Genomic DNA, 19,935 nt, shown 5'->3' on the forward strand with positions numbered 1-19,935 from the left:
TTCTTCTCTTCCAAGCTCCACTGTGCTAGTCTGGCCACCAGCAGCAGCAGCTCCCAGACACAGAAACAGTCCTGCCAGTTTACATGTACTTCGTATTCTTTTGATGACAGTGTCTGTTTAAATGTAGGCTTTTTTTTTTCTCCTTGGCTTTTAATGAGCATCTTTAAATAGGAGAACTTTAAATGTAAATTACAAGTTGTTTGCCATCAGAAAATTCCTATTTTTTCTGAGAAAGCAACAAAATGCTCCAAGTACAATCAAGCTGGTATCAGTCATTTGTTTCCCACTGTCTCTTCTCAGGTGTATTTATGTTTCTGCAGAATTAGGTAGCAGGGTCTTTTTCTGAATCCTCCTTATGATATATTGTATTTCTGTTTTTTGTCCTCAGGTAAAAACTGGAAAACAGATGTGATCATGAGCAGAAGCTACACCACGGAGCAGAGGCAGCTGTCCTTCAAGATGGATGCCTTCCATACGTTCACGCTAATCCAAGAAGCCTACCTTAATATGCCCTATGAGTCATGGGAACTGAAGCCCAGCGGCATGAATGAAGTGTCACTAACGGTCAGCTCTGCTTTCATCGATATTCATATTGAGATCAAGGTAAAGAGCCTATAGAAGAGTTAGACTGTAAACTGTGATATCTAGGGCAGCATTAGTGGCAGGTTGTGAGTGGTGTTTCCCCTTTTAGAGGGAAGTCATTCCCCACACTCCCTGATGCTCTGCTCATCTGTTGTAGTTATGGGCAACATCCATTATTTCTAGGTATGGAGGAGCATGGGACTTCCTCACAAGATGCCGTGCTTGAGCCTCAGCAGCCAATCACCAGGCATGAACACTGTCATTTGGAGGAGGGGAGGTGGTCATTAACCCTATGTGAGCTCAGGCTCAGACCACCCCAGAGCTTGCAGAAGGATTAGACTCCAGGCTCCAAAAGAGGAATGACCTGACAGGAAATATAAGTATTAGCGGATGGGGGCTGTCTGGCAAGAGAACCTGTCACTTTGTCCTGAACGTAAAGTGGACCTTTACCCCCTTTCACTAAGAATCACAGCAGCATGCTGATTTAAAATCATATTACATTCATTAAACAAACTTGGTTTTAATTTACTTACAAATAGAGTTCATCTACCCCCTGGTCCAGTTCTGGCACAAATTATGTATGTGCCCAAGCATTGCATCCTGGGAAGTGTCTATTTGTAGATGCCATTACAAAACATTTCAAAAGGTGCGTTTGTTGTTATTTTAAAGATATGGGTAAAGTTCCCGTTTGATGGCTTCATATAGAGCAGTGGTTCTCAACTCGTGGGTCGCGACCCAAAAGTGGGTCGCGACACCCTCTGCAGTGGAGAATACCTTAATCTGTACATAGCTACAATTAGAAGTTAAACCTACAGCTGCCTCCACTGCATATAAAATGCAAGGACAGTGTCAACCTTTATTCTTTTAACATATAGGAGGATATAAAACTTGATTATTGGTGGCAGTAATGACACAGACCTGTTGTGTGCGTTTCAGGACGATCAGTGCAGACTGGCAGAAGTGTCCAGCACTGATGGCGATCTATCTGCTCTACTCGGGAAGTGGATGACCCCTCTGTGTCTGAAAGCCGCCATGAAAAGAGTTGGACTGAACTTTTTTCCTGTCGAAGACTCTGCTAAATATGTCATTGTGAACAAAAAGGTACAAACATCTTTACATTTTCAGCTCCATGCGGTATGACATCGGATTTGGAGGATTGCTGTGATAATTGCTTGTTATTTTGTTGCATTATTTCCTATTTCAAGACTAAACATTCCTCTAGTTTATGGGAAGGTGCAATGTCTGAACACATTGAGGGAAAAGGAGTGAAATAGACAAAGAGATGAAAAAAGTCCATTAACGTGTAATGATACTGGATTTTGCCTTTGGGGCAGTTGCAAGATACACAAAGCCCAATACAGATCAGAGGAGTCTGAGATTCATATTGCAGGGTAGAGAAGAATACTGAACATAAAGGGGAAAAAGAAAAAAAAACCTATGACAATACTAAAATATAATCAATGATCAACATTTATCTCCCTCCAGAGCGAACAAGCAGAGATAACAGCGTACCAGGAGATGGCACTTTTGTCGCCATCCTTCGCATTTGGCTGGAGTAAATGGAACCATAACTGTGGCCATGAACAGATCATAGTCAAGGTGGGTACTACACAGGGGGAGGAAGCCAAGGAGTACCTCCCTACCTCACAGGTACTACTCAGGGGCCTTAGTTAGGAGTACTTCGCTTCAGGTATCACAGAGAGGAGACGGCTGAGGGGAGTAAATCTGATAAGTGTGTTTTCCTCTGGGGATAGCACCACTCTGAATGGAGAAGACTGACAGGTCTTTACAACGTGCATGTATGGGGAAGTTTTAATCTTTCGCAGTCTGCAGCTTGTCAATTGTCCTGACATTACAAGTCCCAGAATGCCCTGGGAAGCAAGGGCTGCAAAGTCTTTCAGTGGGGAGCAGCTCAGAAGTCTTAAAGCTAACTGTGTTCTTGGATGCCAGGCTGTTACCACCGAGTCTCATTTTTAAACCTACTAAATATTTTAAAACATATGGGAGTCCACCATGCCACAACTTTCCCCATAAACTCACCTGTTAGAACCCTGAACAAGCCTACCATTTTTTATTTAGATAGGACATTAGGGTCAGCCATCAATTGTTCCCAAAAGAAGGTTTTAGAAAATGGGACAGACAAAAACCAGACATCAGGACGAACACTTCTAAAATCTGCATTTCCCTGATGAGCCCTAAAGAGAACACAAGTAAAACAGTTTGGTCCAGAACCCATCCCAAGTTGTGATTGGTCATGAAGGAGTAGCAGCAATCTCATAAGGCCATCCCTTTGCTCTCCCTTCCAGTAAGTATATTTGCAGTGTCACCAACAGTCTTGGTCATACTAAGCTGGGAACCTTCATTACTGTTGCTATACTGCTTGGCAATTGCAATCTGTAGATGTTCCCTTAGTATGATTCTCTGTTCTGAGGGAACACTCTACATTCTATTTTGGAACTAGAAGCCCCCAGCAACATGTCCTCCCTTTCCAAGGAACTGCCCGTCACTGGTCTCACAGTAGCTATCAGAATCTATGCTGACTTGTTCCCAATTATGTGATTATTGTGACAGTCAATCACATGGGTTTGTTTACAAAATTGTTCATTTGTCACCCTATAATAAAAGTAGGGATTGTATTCAATCAGTGTACCAAATAAAAACCTTATATGTCCTTATAGAACAGAAGGATTTAAAGTGTGCACTATGTCTGGGCAACAAAAAATATATGCTGTACATTTCTGCAACCCATGCACATGGATATGTGTTCTCTTTTCTAAAATCTTGTGTGTACGGCCACGTAGTCCCAGAGGACAGGGGCTGCGTACTAATCACACGCAGCACCTGTCCTTCCCGGGAGCTGCCCGATACGGCCGTGCACGCAGCACGGAGCTGTACGTGCTGGCCGATTCCAGTGTGATAGAGGGCTTATGGTCAAGTTAACCAAGGCATACCCAACCCCTGCCTTATTTAGTCTGGGCACCTAGGCATCAATGACCTCTGGTCATAAGAGTTCCATGACTTAACCCCTTCTTCTGGCATTTGCAGGTGAGGGAATGCCGCGACTCTTCCAACAACGATGACTGGTCCCTTTACCTGTTGAGCACTCAGAGGATCCAACGTTTAAAGATCTCGGAATCAGACGATACATTCTCTGAAGATCTTTACGATGGCAGTGAGTTCCACTCCACGCTCTATCACATGATCAAAGATTACTCCAGCTCCGACGCCATCGATAGACTGAAACACTCCCATCACCTGTTTGTGGATTGCGTCTACCAGCTGCTGAGTATGACCAGAGTGCTGACATATTCATAAACAATAGATTTCTTTATTGACAATAAATATCCGGCAGTAAAAACAGCGTGGTGCACTCCACGCCAGCAAATCACACGTGACAGCCATGTAACTTAACACGCCATACCATCTCCGAGTTATTCTATATTACATATTAATTAGGAAGCTGGCAGTCTCTTGTAGACAATATGACATCTTTGTGGCCTCTGCTGGCTTATAATAAAATACAATATATACAGATAAATTATTTTAAAGCATGATTGTCCAGAATATTGTACATCATAGAGAGGGGGGTGGGGGCCAAGTGTTGTAAACACTACAAAAAAAACAGTTAAAATATTGAAAATCCTCATCGCCATCATACTGGCGGGGGCCCGTTGTGTCGGAGCTCAGTGTAGGGCCACAGTAACTGCTGAATGGAAGTCCATGAGATGCCGGGACCGACTGGGGCTCCATCTACTGGTCTGTGGAAGGACAGGCCTGTCAGGAAACCAGCGAGTGTCACAAATAAAAACGCAGCCACGATAGCGATCACAATAGGTTTGTTGATGGAGGTTATCGATCGTCTCACGTCAGACGTCCAGGACAAAATTCGGCTGTATCTGGAAAAACAAAGGACATCGGGAAAAGCTGAATTTCCTGTATTTAGGACAGTTTTATGAATAGGTTAAAAAGGGATTTGTGGAACTGCAAAGCTTAATAAGACGTACCCAAATTTTGGCCACATAGGATGAATCATACTTCCAGATTTATACTTCCAGAACCCCATTAGAGTTGTCCCTACCCCCTACTCCAGTTACCTGGCAGCCTTGGTATCACACCTATTCAGCGCGTTTTACACGCGTCTTTTTTTTGCACGTATGTTAAGTCGCGTGGTTTTGTGAGCAGATTTTGGCAAATTCATGTCAACGTGTAATACACGCGCAAATACGTTTTTCAAGCGTTTTCTATCAAGGCTATGGGACGAAATGCCCCAAATGAGCTCATGTAGTATTTCATGTGACAGGCGTATTTCTGCTTGCGACAAAACGCTGACATGTGCACTGGGGTCATAGACATGAATGGGATTCCTAGTGTTGAGCTGTTTGTCGCACAGATTTACGCGTGACAAACAGCTTAGGTGTGAAGGGGGCCTAAAGATCAGACATCAGTTTTACAAGCCACACCAAGCCTGGGAACCGAGAGGCTGTAAGGCAACTGAAAACTGGACAGGCTTCAGCTTGTAGAGAGGAGCGTGTACGACCGGCATTTTCAAAGCTTTCGGCAAGCTATTAAAAGCTATTGTAATATATATCACGATCAGTGGAGTAACAATCACCATAGCGACCCAGGCGGCCGCTATGGGGCCCAGGGCACAGTGGGGCCCGGTCAGATGCCGTGCGGGCCGCCTGGGTCGCTATGGGATCCTCTGCTGGTGGCTTTCACTGGCGGCTCAAAACAAAAACACGCCGCTGTTCAGATCACAGACAGTAATCAGTGCAGCGGCCCATTCCTCTCAACAAAGTCAATGAGAGCCAGCAGTGGCAGTGGAGGAGGCGGGGCCCGTCAGCGACCGTGGAGGAGGCGGACAGGTAAGGAGTGCGACCAGCCCACCTGAGGGTGACCCTGCAGAGCCCACCATAGAGAGTCTATGGTGGGCTCTGCAAGTTCACCCTCAGGTGGGATCTCGAGTGGGCTCTGCAAGGGGTATAACTAGAAATCATGGGGCCCCATACAAAATTTTGCTATGGGGCCCTGTGATTTCTAGTTACGCCCCTGATCACGATGCTGCACATTACTTGAGCAGAGCTGTGGGAGGGACTAAGCAGACTCCACCCACTGCAGGCTAGTTGCAGAAGACTATAGGAGGGGGCAGAGACGAGACCAGTCACCCTGCATAAGAAGAGAGAGCAGCAGTGACTAGTCTGTATTACAGGAAGCGCCTGCACAGAGTTTCACACTGGAATATTGCACAGATCTGGAAGAAATACACAAAGCTCATCAACATTCAAGTCAGCACACACGGCTAATTTTTAGACATTTGCATTTTCTAGAACTCTAAAGCGCCATTCAGCACCAATCTGAGGAGGTTAAACATCAATTTTAAATGAGTGCCGACTATCACTTTAAAAAAACTACTAGTAGACTTCAGCATTACCAGAAGCCTGTTGAAGGCTTTCTAGCGGCTTGTTTACAAAGACATTCAGTAATGTGTTCAACATCCCCAATCTAGAAATTTGTAAAAGTTTACTGCACACCTTATTCCTATACAAACTGAAGCCTGTATGAAGGCCGAAGGAGTAGGACTGCATTCTGTCCACACATGCAGCTCAGCAGCCTCCCATCCTCTTCAGTGGTGCAGCGAGGGTGGCAGTTCTGAAGCTGCATTTGACCTGCTTTACATTGCATTCCTTGGGACATCCTACTGACATTCCTTTGCATTACAGGCAGGTTAAGTTCGTCCTTTTTCTGCGCTTGGTGTTCAACTGTTTGGTGGTATTCTGCAACACTGTCTTTTGCATTCAGTGTGCACATGCGCTAAGGCAAATGGTCACCTGGCTCTGCTAACAGTTTAGTTCCAGAGCAATATTCCACCCACATCAATGCAAGAGAAATAAAAAAAACCAAACACAAGGACCTGTGCTGGACAGCACTGGTAGGCAGGTTGGTGGTCTGGAACCTTTTTGACTGGGTGCAGGTATCGAGTAAATGCTGCATTTTGGCTAAAAGATGGAGCGAAGGATCCCTGTAATAGCAATGGTTACATCTACAGCATAGTATTTTCAATTCCCTCCAGCTTTCTCTCGAACTGTTACATTGCATCTCTTGTTACTAAGAAGTATTTCCCATGACCCTCAGCTCCAACGTGTGGTCATATATAGCAGTATTTCCTGAGTCACTGACGGGGCCGGATTTACTCTCCCTGCCGCCCCAAGGCCAGGTTCTGCCCAATCCCCCCCCCCCCCCAAGTCCTGCCTTCCCAAAGCAGGAGGGCAACTTACCGCCCGGCACTTTATGTTCCTGGTGGCGGGGGATTCCACACAGCTGCCGCCCTGAGGCTTGGCCTCGGTGGCCTTTTGGGGAATCCGGGCCTGGTCACTGAATGAATCTGTTTTTACAACCTGCCTTAATATTTGAAGAACATTTGACCGGAAGAGAAAAATTGCCCAAGAACATTTGATTTTTCCCCAATTCTCACAGGATCTGGTTAATTCACATATGATGAATGTGCATTCAGTTTTTTTATATAACCCCATACATTCACCATTAGTGGACAGGATTCACTTACGTGGATTCTGGTTTGGAAGGAGACGGCGGTTTCTGCGGTAAGCTGAATTTTCTGGTTTTCTCTTCTTGTATTTCCTCCGCTAATTCTGTGGTGGGCTCATCCCTGTTTGATTACAACATAAAGCTAGTTTTATACAAAGTATTTTGGGCTGTCCTTCCTCTCAACTGCAGTCTGGACACAAATGTTTCTATACACCCTTAAGGGGGAAGATGTTTAAAAGGAGAACTATGACATGAGTGATTTCCACTCATGTCATAGTTCTAAGCCGACCTGTGACAATGATACTGTCAAAGGTCGGCTCAGTAGATCGGGAGGTGAGGGAACACATACACAGCTATAACCATTTTGACCCATTTCCTGAAGCTGGGAGGGGCTGCTAATATGCCAATTTGCCCATCTCTTAAACCACATCCAGCTCTGGAAGTCAGTTGAAGCCACAATGGGTTTGTGCCAATCCCTCTGTCATGGTAACAAAGTGCTACAGAAGACTATTTTGAACTTTTTCACATGTAGCTGGCTGTTAGAGGCATAAAGAACGATCTGAACAAAGAGCAGTGGCTATGGAATGGCTTCTCAACAGAGAGCGGTGGCTGTGGAATGGCTTCCCAACAGAGAGCGCTGGCTGTGGAATGGCTTCCGAAGAGAGAGCGCTGGCTATGGAATGGCTTCTGAAGAGAGAGCGCTGGCTATGGAATGGCTTCTGAAGAGAGAGCGCTGGCTATGGAATGGCTTCTGAAGAGAGAGCGCTGGCTATGGAATGGCTTCTGAAGAGAGAGCGCTGGCTATGGAATGGCTTCTGAAGAGAGAGCGCTGGCTATGGAATGGCTTCTGAAGAGAGAGCGCTGGCTATGGAATGGCTTCTGAAGAGAGAGCGCTGGCTATGGAATGGCTTCTGAAGAGAGAGCGCTGGCTATGGAATGGCTTCTGAAGAGAGAGCGCTGGCTATGGAATGGCTTCTGAAGAGAGAGCGCTGGCTATGGAATGGCTTCTGAAGAGAGAGCGCTGGCTATGGAATGGCTTCTGAAGAGAGAGCGCTGGCTATGGAATGGCTTCTGAAGAGAGAGCGCTGGCTATGGAATGGCTTCTCAACAGAGAGCGCTGGCTATGGAATGGCTTCTGAAGAGAGAGCGCTGGCTATGGAATGGCTTCTGAAGAGAGAGCGCTGGCTATGGAATGGCTTCTGAAGAGAGAGCGCTGGCTATGGAATGGCTTCTGAAGAGAGAGCGCTGGCTATGGAATGGCTTCTGAAGAGAGAGCAGTGGCTATGGAATGGCTTATAAAGAGAGAGTGGTGGCTATGGAATGGCTTCTGAACAAAGCTGTGTCTATGTAATGGATTTGACCATCACCATCTGACTCTTGTAGCCTCTGTGCTGCGTAGGAACTGAGAAAGAAGTTTCCGTCACTCACTCTTTAATGCAATCCTCTTCCGCTGGGTCTGCACGGTTGTAATTATCCATAAACCTCTGCAGTGTGGGCCGATTTTCATTCTGTCGTGAACCCACCAACTTCCTGTGGAATAAACAAATAAATACAATTTTAGAAATGTGAAAGATCCCCTTATTCTAAATCGCCTCAATAATAATAATAATTATGTTGGTGTATATATTAGTGATGACTGAAAACATGACTTTGCTGGGCAGATCAACCTCAGCGGGGAAGGAAAACAAGGTGGCCCAAAATTACATTTTTGGCCTTATCAAGCAACAGCGGCATTGCCAAGCATGGCCTAGGAGCCTTGGACCCCAGACAGCAGTCCACAGTCACTCCACCACTGGCTGCCCTGTCAGGTACCCTTTGAACCCATAAAATAAAAAATATCCCTTTGCAGTCATGATGGCAGTTTCCTTTCTGTCTTAGATTTACTAATGTACGGGAAAATCTGATTTTTTTTTCTACTTTTTTTCACTGATTATAAATAAATTTAATATATAAATATAAATTATAAATAACAGAAGTCATTCAATTCCATCTGCCCCATTCCTGGATCTCACCCAGTCAGAAGTATTCCCTATAAGCACTGCCTCCTCTTTTCTGACAAAAGCATTGCCTGCCAACTTCCATATTGGGAAGATGCTACAGCCATTGGCTCAGTTGGGAACCTGCACTCAAATTGGCATTATTCTACTTTTTTTCACTGATTATAAATAAATTTAATATATAAATATAAATTATAAATAACAGAAGTCATTCAATTCCATCTGCCCCATTCCTGGATCTCACCCAGTCAGAAGTATTCCCTATAAGCACTGCCTCCTCTTTTCTGACAAAAGCATTGCCTGCCAACTTCCATATTGGGAAGATGCTACAGCCATTGGCTCAGTTGGGAACCTGCACTCAAATTGGCATTGGCATGAAAAGCTCTGGTGTCACCTTGTCATAACACTGAGCGTACTGAATAGGGTCAGCTGTAGAAGATCATTTTAGAGATCGTCCAAGCCCCATCTACACAGAGTGGTGCTCAGTGGGGGTCACAGTTTCTAGACTATCTTGAGATTAAATGCACTGGGCTTAGCCAAGAGACAAGACTCCGTCTATATGCCTCCCTAGAGTCAAGGAACTTGGATTACATTTTTGGGCTTTGCTCAAGCAATAGTGGCAGTGCCAGGCATGGGTCCCCTAGGAGCCTTGGGCCCAAGGTGGCTGCCCAAATTTCCCCAATGCAACTCCACCACTGGCTGCCCTGATAGTTGCCCTTTGAAACCAAAAGATAAAAATATCTAGTTCAGTTCATGATAGTTTCTGCTCAGTAAAGAAGTGAAACTAAGCCCTCTAATCCGGTCACAGGAAGTCCCTATAAACATTGCTTCCTCTTTTCTGACAAAAGCATTTCCTGCAGACTTCCACATTGGGAAGATGCTAAAGCCATTGGCTCAGTTTGGGAACCTGCACTCAAAATGCCATTGGCATGAAAAGCTCTCGTCTCACCTTGTCACAACACTCTGAGGGTATTGAATAGGGTCAGCTGTAGAATATCATGCAAGAGGTTGTCTGAGCCCCTCTACACCAATTAGCACTCAGTGTGTGTGGGGGGTCACAGTTTATAGACTGCATCTTGACATTAACTGCACTGAGCTCTGCAAAAAGACAGGACTCAGTCTCTACACCAGAGGAAGGCAAACTCCAGTCCTCTAGCTGTGCTACAAATATATATCCCATGAGGCGTTGCAAATGTGACAGCCACAGGCATCACTCCCAGAGGCAGATGCATGATGGCATTTGTAGTTTTACCACAGCTGGAGGGACAGGGTTTGCCTACCCCTGCTCTACACCTTCCCAGAGTAAAGCATCTGCCACACAGAAGAGACAGTATGGAGTGCCGAGCTCCTCTCACCAGCTGTTCGATCTCCTGTGCATCTTACTATCCAACTTGTCTGCTCCAAAGATATCCTGTACAAAACAGAAAGATTAATCAGGATTAACAGCAGCACTCGCAGAACATATGGAAATCATTTTTAAAGTTTTAGAAACCCTGCTCATGTGCATAGCTTGTAATTATACATGTAAGTGGGGGCTGCCATATTTGCTTAGTAGGAAGCAGATGCTGCACATGTAATAAGTAGAAAACGAATGCTGTGTGCAGTTAGTTGCTGCTTTCTCAAAAGACATATGCTAGTTGAAGAATCTATAAATCTTTGCATAAAAGCGCAGTGGCTTAACGGTTAACATCTCTGCCTGCCAGCTGCAGCACCGATGGGTCCCTGGTCCGAATCCCAGTCAGGACACCATGTGTATGGAGTTTGCATGCTCTCCCTTGTACTTGTGTGGGTTTCCTCCAGGTGCTCCAGTTTCCTCCCACACTGCAGACTTAAAAAGGAGAATTATGGGGCAAGTGAAAAACACTCATCCCCATCATTCAAGCCGACCTGTGACAGTGAAGCGGTCACATGACGGCTCTTTTGATCAGGAAGTCGGTGATCGGCGGTATGTGTTCGCTGACTTCCTGATCATCTTCCAATCATTTCCCTGCAGAGAGTAGTAACTGTCAGTCACCTCTCCCTGCAGGGATTCCCCCCTCCCTTCTCCGATCCTACAGCGCTGACTGGAGGAACGGACAAGGGAGGGGGAGGGCAGAGCCCGCTGTCAATCGGCCAACAAGGTGGATCTCGACAGTATTGTCAGGATACATCCCGGATGTGGCGATCTGCGGCTTGCGCTGGCACGGAGTCAGCTTCTCGAGCAACCAGGAAGGTGAGCGGTGGGTAATGACTCGCCACCTAGCTTCCTGATTGCCCAGGAAGCCGGCTCCATGTTTTGCTGGCTTGATTGTGATTGGCTGGGAAACCGGCTTCCCAGCCAATCACAATCAAGCCAGCCAAACATGGAGCCGGCTTCCCGGGCGATCAGCATCGAGCTGCCTTCCCGGGCAATCATGAAGCCGGACAGCGAGTAATGACCCGCCTCCCTGATTGGCCGGGAAGCCAACTCCATGCTGATTAGCTGGGAAGCCAGCTTTCCAGCCAATCAGGAAGCCAGGAGGTGGGTCATTACTCGCCGCCCAGCTTCCTGATGGTACTGGAAGGTGTGGCTCCATGTTCCCCCTACAGCACTGCCGGTCAGAGGAAATCTTCCTCTGACGAAGTCCTGGTATCGGGGAAGGTATTGGAGCATTTGGACGAGTACTCGCCCAAATACTCGGTATCGGCACCGATACTAGTATCGCTATATCCCTAGTATGTATGCATGTGAGATAGGGACCTTAAAAACTGTGAGCTCTTTAGGGCAGGGACTGATGTGAATGTAAAGTATGAAAAGTGCTGCGTAAATTGTCAGCACTATATAACTACCTATAACAAAATATTAAATGAAATGCAAATATGGAAGAGCAAGCAAGTAAAAATGGGAAAGTCACAAAACTTTCATTTCAGATGAATGCTACAGAATGTGTACATTGTGGATATACACCGGGATATTATCCACACACAGATCTCACCATAGCAGAGGCAGTGCCAATTCCTCTTGTGTACGCCGGCATACTGACCCTCCTGGCAGGGGAGACCTAGAGGAAGTAAAGCCGGGTTTATTCATGAACAGGATGAAAATATCGGCAGAAAGCCGATTAGCACAGCAACACACAAAGTATTTACCTTACTAGCAAGCGTTGATGCCAACTTTAATGCATCATCTGCAAGTGAAAAAAAATGCAAGTGTTATATGCAAACAGGAGGATCAATGAAATGACCTAATGTGACCTACAAAGCATTGCAACTGCGCAAAAAATCACATCAACTTAATTTATCATCTGCTGGGTGCGCAGTATCGGCAGTGCGGCCTTTTTTCTGGCAGCATTCCTGATATAGGCAATGACCAGTGACAACAGGGTACTGTCACAATTGCCTATGTACTGCCACAAGTGCCTTTGTAACCCACCCTGTATATACAGACGCAGCTTCCATGTTGGCGATTGGCCCTCACCTCTGTCCACGGCGCAGCTGTTGCGATCGCTATGTTGCATGACTTCCCGCAGCTCCTCCAGCTCGGCATGCTCCTTGGCGTACATGCGTTTTAGGTTTTCAACGTGCAGAATCATCACCTCCACTGCTTTACTGACCCGACTTTCCTGAACCAAATACACAGTTATTACAACCACGTCTGCCACTGGCCACAATACAAGGAATGAAAATAAATGTACGTTGTATATCAGATATATACTTTACTGGAGCCTGAAACCAATCCCACCAACAGGACCCAGGAATGGGGCATAATGACTTGTTATTATTTATAATTTATTTATATTTAATTTATATTTATATATTAAAGTTATTTATAAAATTCAGTGAAAAAAGTATAAAGAAAAAAGATCAGACTTTCCCGTACATTAGTAAATCTAAGACATATAATTCCCACAACAAAGTAGATGTAAACCCGAACTGAATGACATTTGGGTTGTTCTGTGTACTATGTATCCACAACAAATGTCGTTTACTTTAATCATTTCATTAAAATACTTTGTTCCATCTCAGTGCTGCTGATCTCCTGCAGCCTCTTCCTGTCTACATTCACTCCAGCGATGGCTGCATGGCATTCCCCTAGGTGGACTTTCTGATGGTGACAACAGTTGACCATGAATGTGTCATTTGAAAGCTCCATTGGCAGCCCATGTGACAAGTATGTAATGCCGGGGCCTGTATGATTGGATAGTTTAAGTAGCTCCTCATATTGCATAGTTTTGGTAGATCTAAAATTGATTGTACAATCAGATTCTAACGCGTATGATGAGCTTGAAGGTTTTATTACACACTTTTACTCTGTCTAATATATAGATAATTTATCATTAACCCCAAGCCACATTTCACAATTTAGTACTTAATAAATAACAATTCGCATCTGTTTTGGTGCCTGAAGCAAGGGGAGAGGCACTGATGGAGAGCGATGATGCTGCCCAGGCATGCAGGAGTGAGTCCACCACCCTGGCCAGCATCCTGCCCAGCTCCTGGCAACCAGTGACATGACTGGTTGCCAGGAGCTGGGCGGGACGCCAGCAGAGTATCCCAGGTTGCTAAGAGCTGGACGGGGAGATGTGTTTGGCTCTTACACGTCTCTCCGCCTGGCTCTTAGCAACCACTGGCCGGTAAGGGGACAGCAGACACACTGCAAACATTGCCACTCTGCCCTCCTCCCCCCCCCCCCCCAGCCTGCTACATTATGGAGACAGCCCTTTGTAGGTCTATATATTTATTTTTATTTTTTTACTTTGGAACATTTATAGGTTCAGTAACTTCAGTTTGGTCAAAGTTACATTTACTTAGAAAATTAAATTTCTGTGAACTCCGTACTGAGCACCATCTTTCACCTGGTGAATGGCCCCCAACATCTCTGCTCGGCTGGCCACACGCGCCGTGTGCTGACACAGAAACTGCAGACTCTTCTCCAGCTTCTTGACGATCTCGTGTGTCTGGTTGTCGTCTTCGCAGAGTGGAGTCAGAGCCTGCGGGGAAATCAAAGTATCTCAGTCTTTCGCTGCTGGATTCCACGACTATTGGTTGGTTCTACATTAGCAGAGGGTGAGCCCAATGGCTGTAAAACTAGGGTAGAAATTGGGAATTCTGTCTTGAGAGGTGCGCAGTGCACCATTGTAGTGTTAAACCGGCCATAGACTGTCTGGATTTCGTTTGAACATTTGTTCAGAATTGTTAATCATTCGTTCTCGCCAATATTGAGTCAACTAATTCCATTGGGAAGCCCTTAAAAATTTCCACCAGATCGGTTGCTAGAAGGGAATCCCAGACGTATTAAACAATAGAAATCACATTCACGGTTGGAATTTAGGTAATTTAGAAACTTGAAACTTCTATTTTCCTCGTCACTGCCGTCAAAGCGAATGTCAAATAGACCGCACTAACCATTAGAAAGTCAAACTAATGTTCCAAAATGCTTGGAACAAAATCTATTGGCCAATAAATATAATCTCTGCGCTAGTATATTGATCCCCTATGCTAAACTAAAGGCTTCCAGCATTAGAATTGTGACCATACATCAATAACAAACAATACATTGATAAGAATGCAGCGCTATCCAAACTATAACTAAAGTGCTATGTGACTAAAGTTACTGCATACACTGATCAGCCATAACATTATGACCACTATGGGTAGAAGGCAAGCCAACAGAGGCAGTGCGATACTGTGGACAATGTTCTGCTGGGAAACCTCGGGTTCTGCCATTCATGTGGATGTTACTTTGACATGTACCACCCACCTAAACATTGCTGCTGACCAAGTACACCCCTCCATGGAAACAGTATTCCCCGATGGCAGTGGCCTCTTTCAGCAAGATAATACTCCCTGCCACACTACAATAATTGTTAAAAAATGGTTTGAAGAACAAAATTACAAATTCAAGATGTTGACTTGGCCTCCAAATTCTCCAGATCCCAATCCAATTGAACATCTGTGGGATGTGCTGGAAAAACAAGTCCAATCCATGGAGGCTGATCACCTCACAACTTACAGGACTTCAAGGATCTGCTACTGATGGCTTGGTGCCAGATACCACAGCACACCTTCAGAGGTCTAATGGGGTCCATGCTTCGATGGGTCAGGGCTGTTTTGGCAGCAAAAGGGGGACCTACTCAATATTAAGCGGGCAGTCATAATGTTATTCCTTACTTGGGGAATAACACAAACATTATACCATTCTCAAAATGTCCCAAGGCAGTAGTGCTGTGCACTTAGATCCTGGTGTAAATCCGCACTCCAATATACGATGGGGTAATATGGTGGAGAACATCATCACGTTTTGGAGTTTGGATTTACACCAGGATCTAAGTCAACAGCACTACTGGCTTGGACTTAAGTTTTCTTATGATAGAGTGTTTGTGGTATATGTAGTAACACTAAGCACATAGCACTTTAGTTCTAGTTTGTATATCAATTGAAAGTTCTACTGGTGTGTGGACAGGCTTTAAAGGAGAACTATGGGGTCAGTGTTTTTCCCCATAGTTCTCCTTAGGGTAACGCGAGGACACAAACTAGCGTCCTCCCGTCACCCTACGCTCAGTATACCGCGAGCTACGCCCAGCTGCGTGAGTGACAGCTGGCTCTGCCTATCTAGAGGCAGAGCCAGCTGTACCCGCCCCCCTCCCCCATCTGTTCCGTCAGTCAGTGCTGGCGGAGCGGGGAATCCAGCCCCTCCCCTGTCACGACAGAGAGCCGTGACAGGATCGAGAGGTGAGCGAACGCCGGTATGTGTTCGCTCACTTCCCGATCTACTGAGCCGACCTGTGACAGTCTCATTGTCACAGGTCGGCTAGAACTATGAGGTGAGTGAAAAGCACCCACCTCATAGTTCTCCTTTAAGGAGCCCTAAAATGCTTTGTTGATTGACAGGCCATCATGAAATCTGGCCTTAGAATCTATCAGCAGCAGTCCGTTCACACATCTAGGACAGGAAAGTGCAGAATTTACTTTCAGGAATATCAATACCTCCAGGAGCTTTTTACAGCTGCCGAGCTCCTTCTTCAGATTGTCTTCTGCCAAATCACGAGATCTTTCCTCCAGGCGCAGACGTTTATCCAGAGTGAATATGTCACACTTGAAACCCAGAGACAGGCGCAGGAACTCAGTCTGACCACACAGGAAAAAAAGAAAAGAAAAGAAAAAACAGGAATTCCCTTTAGCTGGAACGGTTAAGTAAAAGCAATTGTCAGAAAAGAAACTGGCTGGGTGGAGATGGCCGCGTCCATTCTCTTAGGATTTTATTAGCAGGCTCTTCAGTTCCTTTTAACAACTTCACCATAACAAGACCAGCTTACTTGTAACTTCAGAACTGTAGTACCTACTCATATCCTGTAGATGGCAGTGCTGGTATAGAGAATAGTAAATAGTTTTTTGGGTTTTAGATGGCGTGGTGACGAGTTAGAACCCCTGTTGGGTTTTTAATGGTTGACGTTTGTAGGAGAGCTCCAAGAGATATTATTTACAGTCCAGATTAAGTTAATTCATCACATTAGGTGTGCTGCTAAACCAGCAATCAGAGCATACCTAAGACTTTTGTAAGCTTCAAACACGATCTGCACTCCCATACAAGTCTATAGGAATGGAAAACCTGCTTAGATCAATTGCAGGTCAGAAGGAGGTCAACTGCAGATCAAATCATCAATCAATGAATTCTGAATGATCTCAAGCCAATGCCATTGACATAAGCCCTTTGACAAAGGCCCCCTCCTATTAATATTATAACACCGCGATTCTCAAACGTTTGCCTAGACCTTCTTCTCCAGTGCAGCATTGGCCCCAATGAAGGGAGCCTCTTCAGTCCCCTGAAACATGTTGGTGGGTAAATTACTGGAGTACTAAACATCCTCTGCACTGCCAATAATATTTTGGCGCTTTATTCGAGACCTTACCCTTGAAGGCCGAGTCAGGATACTTTGCTGCACTTGAAAGCTGCCCTAAAAACAACAATTGCAGAATGAGGCTACTCCCCTACATCGGGGTCCAGCTCTGCACCACCTCAGGTCCTCATCCGAGGTTTTGATTGCGATGTTCCTGCTGGGAAGACTTGACATATCTGTCACCCCAATATAAAGTAATGGGAATTGCAACATTTTACCAAAACAGGAATATAGGAAAATCTTCCAATGGGGACAGTGGTGACAACTATGAGGGGAATTCTTTTCACTTCCTGACGTGTCCAATAGGACACATGGGGCAAAAAAACAGATTTTTTACATGTGAGCACACCAACTCGAGCGTACTAAATCAACCCTCCCTCCAATAGAGACTCACCTCCAACTCCTTGTCATTGTTTGATGTGCTGCAAAGAAATGACAAAAGGGGAGCCGTGAGCTGATATTCCCAGGACAATTTACATGTAACTATTATCAGACAGAACTTACTGGTTGTCCTCGGTACACTTTGAGTTTATTTTAAGCAATGGTGATGTTCCAACCACTGCAAAAAAAAAAAATGAAATAAAAAAAAAATGTAAATAAAACAATTATTTTGTTCAATTATTATTTATATATGATCTCTTCTTCTCGCTTTGTTTAGATTTTCTAACATTCAATGAAAATGTAAAAGTCTGTAAACCACAACACTGAACTTCTCTCATTTGCTCCTTTTTGGTCTGTTTAATATTTAATTGAAAGAGTTTTAATTATACTTGTTCAATAAGTGCAAAAATATCTCTCGATTCTGCCAGAAATCCAGTGAACTGGTGACCTCCTGTGCTCTCTGCCTAGGCCACTCTTTTCAGTTACATTGTTCCCAGCCAGCTGTGGACTTCAGAAACACCACCCCCTATTTTTTGCAGAAGAGGAGAGTGAGCGGTATGGTGTCATCCTGTCCTAGGGTGACACACACTGCTCCTCCATAGATAAGCAAGCGTTGTCACCCTATGACAGGAATGCGTTACTGGCAGGATCACCAGGGGAAAATAGACAACACTCTACACAGGTTGACAATGCTGCTGTCAAAAGGATGGCTACACTTCTATTACATAGATGCAATGGAGAAGTGAGAGTAGTCACCCTAAGGCCTGAAGTTTCTTAATGGCAGGACCACCAGGTGAAAATAAAGGAAAGGCCTGAAAAAAGTAAAAAAAAACTGATGCAGCCACCACATCCAAGGATTGGTAAGTTGCAATGAATGCCTGTTTAGATTCACTTTAAGCAATGGTGGAAAGTATTTCAGCTGTAGTTGTAACATTGCAACACTTCATGTATGGACTTCCTCTATCAAATATACACTGTTGGCATTGAAAAAGCTCAGAGACCATAGGAAATATCTATGGCCACTAGATGCAGCTGAGGAGCATAGGAAATATCTATGACCACTAGATGGAGCTGAGGAGCATTGTATTTATGGCCACTAGATGGAGCAAAGGAGCATAGGAAATATTTATGGCCACTAGATGGAGCAAAGGAGCATAGGAAATATTTATGGCCACTAGATAGAGCTGAGGAGCATAGGAATTATTCATGGCCACTAGATGGAGCATAGGAATTATTCATGGCCACTAGATGGAGCTGAGGAGCATAGGAATTATTCATGGCCACTAGATGGAGCTGAGGAGCATAGGAAATATTTATGGCCACTAGATGGAGCAAAGGAGCATAGGAAATATTTATGGCCACTAGATAGAGCTGAGGAGCATAGGAATTATTCATGGCCACTAGATGGAGCTGAGGCGCATAGGAAATAAGTATTTCCCATGCGCCTCAGCTCCATCTAGTGGCCTTAGTGCAGTTTTACATTACATTCGACCTGAAAAGAAAATATACCAGGAACATTTGTTTTTGCCTATTCACAAAGAACAAATGTCCTCACAGTTACACAGTGAATGGCTCTGCAAATTGTTTATAAATAGACCCCTTAGTGTTCACAGGTGGACTGATCATAATTAATTTTCCATATTGTATTTAGCAATAGTAATGAATCATCTGGACACTGATAGGCATACAAATCACTCACCTTCTGTAAGGGACATTTTAGTCTCTCCAGCCAATTCCTTCTCTGGATTGGGCTGTATGTGAAAAAAAAAAGAAATTAAATGAAACAAATCTCTCTCATACTGGACAACAAATATTGTAAATTTTCCAGATTTAACACTTCTTTCCCCAGACTTTATTCCCGAGATTTACTTTGTCATTTTCCACACAGTTGTCCCCAAATTACAAAGTCAATGCAAGAATGGTTTCCCGCAATTGGCAAGTAAAACCATTTAGTGCGATTTAAATAAAACAAGAGAATTCTTAAGCATTAGAGGAAGTTGTGGGGGAAGTTTCTGCTCATGTATTAGGAGTGTCGGAGCACCAGTGACAGGATCTGATTGGCTCTGGTGATGGTACAATAAATGATACAATATTAGGGAAATGTCTGATTCACTGAACTGCCTTTCATAACTCTACGGACACAAATCAGAATTGCACATATTAAACTTGCAATCCTTTTTTCTAGGGATGCACCGATACCAAGCACCGTACTCGGTACAAGTACAGATACTTTTATAGCTCCAACACTAGACTAGAGAAAAATGCCAAAGTTAGGAGGCAGCTGTCATTTGTAAGGAGCACACGGAGCTCCTGGGATTTGTACATCTCTGTTTTAACGTATTATTTTGTTTTTTCTAAACATACCGTATATACTCGAGTATAAGCCGAGATTTTCAGCCCATTTTTTTGGGTGAAAAGTGCCCCCCTCGGCTTATACTCGAGTCAGCGCCAGCGCGTCTTCTTACTTACCTCGCCGAGCGTCGCGTCACTGCTGCTCCGGTGTGCGGCGCTCCGAGCGAGGTCATCTGGCAGTCTCCGGGTCCTAATTTAGGTGGCCGGAGACTGCCAGATGACCC

The 19,935-nt window shown here is 44.7% G+C and overlaps 2 protein-coding genes and 1 long non-coding RNA gene across 3 annotated transcripts in view; 1 reads left to right on the forward strand and 2 right to left on the reverse strand.

The window, feature by feature from the left end:
- The window catches only part of CASC1 (cancer susceptibility candidate 1), a 23,581-nt gene extending 19,425 nt beyond the window's left edge, over positions 1–4,156 (forward strand). The window contains exons 12-15 of the mRNA XM_018569160.1: positions 389–603; positions 1,519–1,683; positions 2,068–2,181; positions 3,628–4,156. Coding sequence (XP_018424662.1) covers positions 389–603; positions 1,519–1,683; positions 2,068–2,181; positions 3,628–3,897 — 764 coding nt within the window. The 3' untranslated portion in view covers positions 3,898–4,156. The remainder of the gene's footprint in view (positions 1–388; positions 604–1,518; positions 1,684–2,067; positions 2,182–3,627) is intronic.
- LRMP (lymphoid restricted membrane protein) lies at positions 3,940–18,306 on the reverse strand. The gene is made up of 12 exons (XM_018569161.1): positions 18,300–18,306; positions 17,483–17,537; positions 17,373–17,400; positions 16,068–16,208; positions 13,937–14,071; positions 12,559–12,703; positions 12,231–12,268; positions 12,077–12,142; positions 10,478–10,533; positions 8,554–8,655; positions 7,145–7,246; positions 3,940–4,478 (listed from the first exon to the last, which is right to left on the reverse strand). The coding sequence occupies exons 1-12, from the start codon at positions 18,304–18,306 to the stop codon at positions 4,235–4,237; spliced, it is 1,119 nt and encodes a 372-aa protein (XP_018424663.1). The 3' UTR covers positions 3,940–4,234.
- Positions 18,307–19,043: 737 nt separating this feature from the next.
- Positions 19,044–19,935, reverse strand: part of LOC108797555 — a 3,388-nt gene continuing 2,496 nt past the window's right edge. The window contains exon 3 of the long non-coding RNA XR_001941893.1: positions 19,044–19,110. This is a non-coding gene — a long non-coding RNA (uncharacterized LOC108797555). The remainder of the gene's footprint in view (positions 19,111–19,935) is intronic.

This window comes from Nanorana parkeri, unplaced genomic scaffold (genome assembly GCF_000935625.1).
Source record: "Nanorana parkeri isolate BGI_ZX_2015 unplaced genomic scaffold, ASM93562v1 scaffold1295, whole genome shotgun sequence".
Taxonomy (NCBI): domain Eukaryota; kingdom Metazoa; phylum Chordata; class Amphibia; order Anura; family Dicroglossidae; genus Nanorana; species Nanorana parkeri.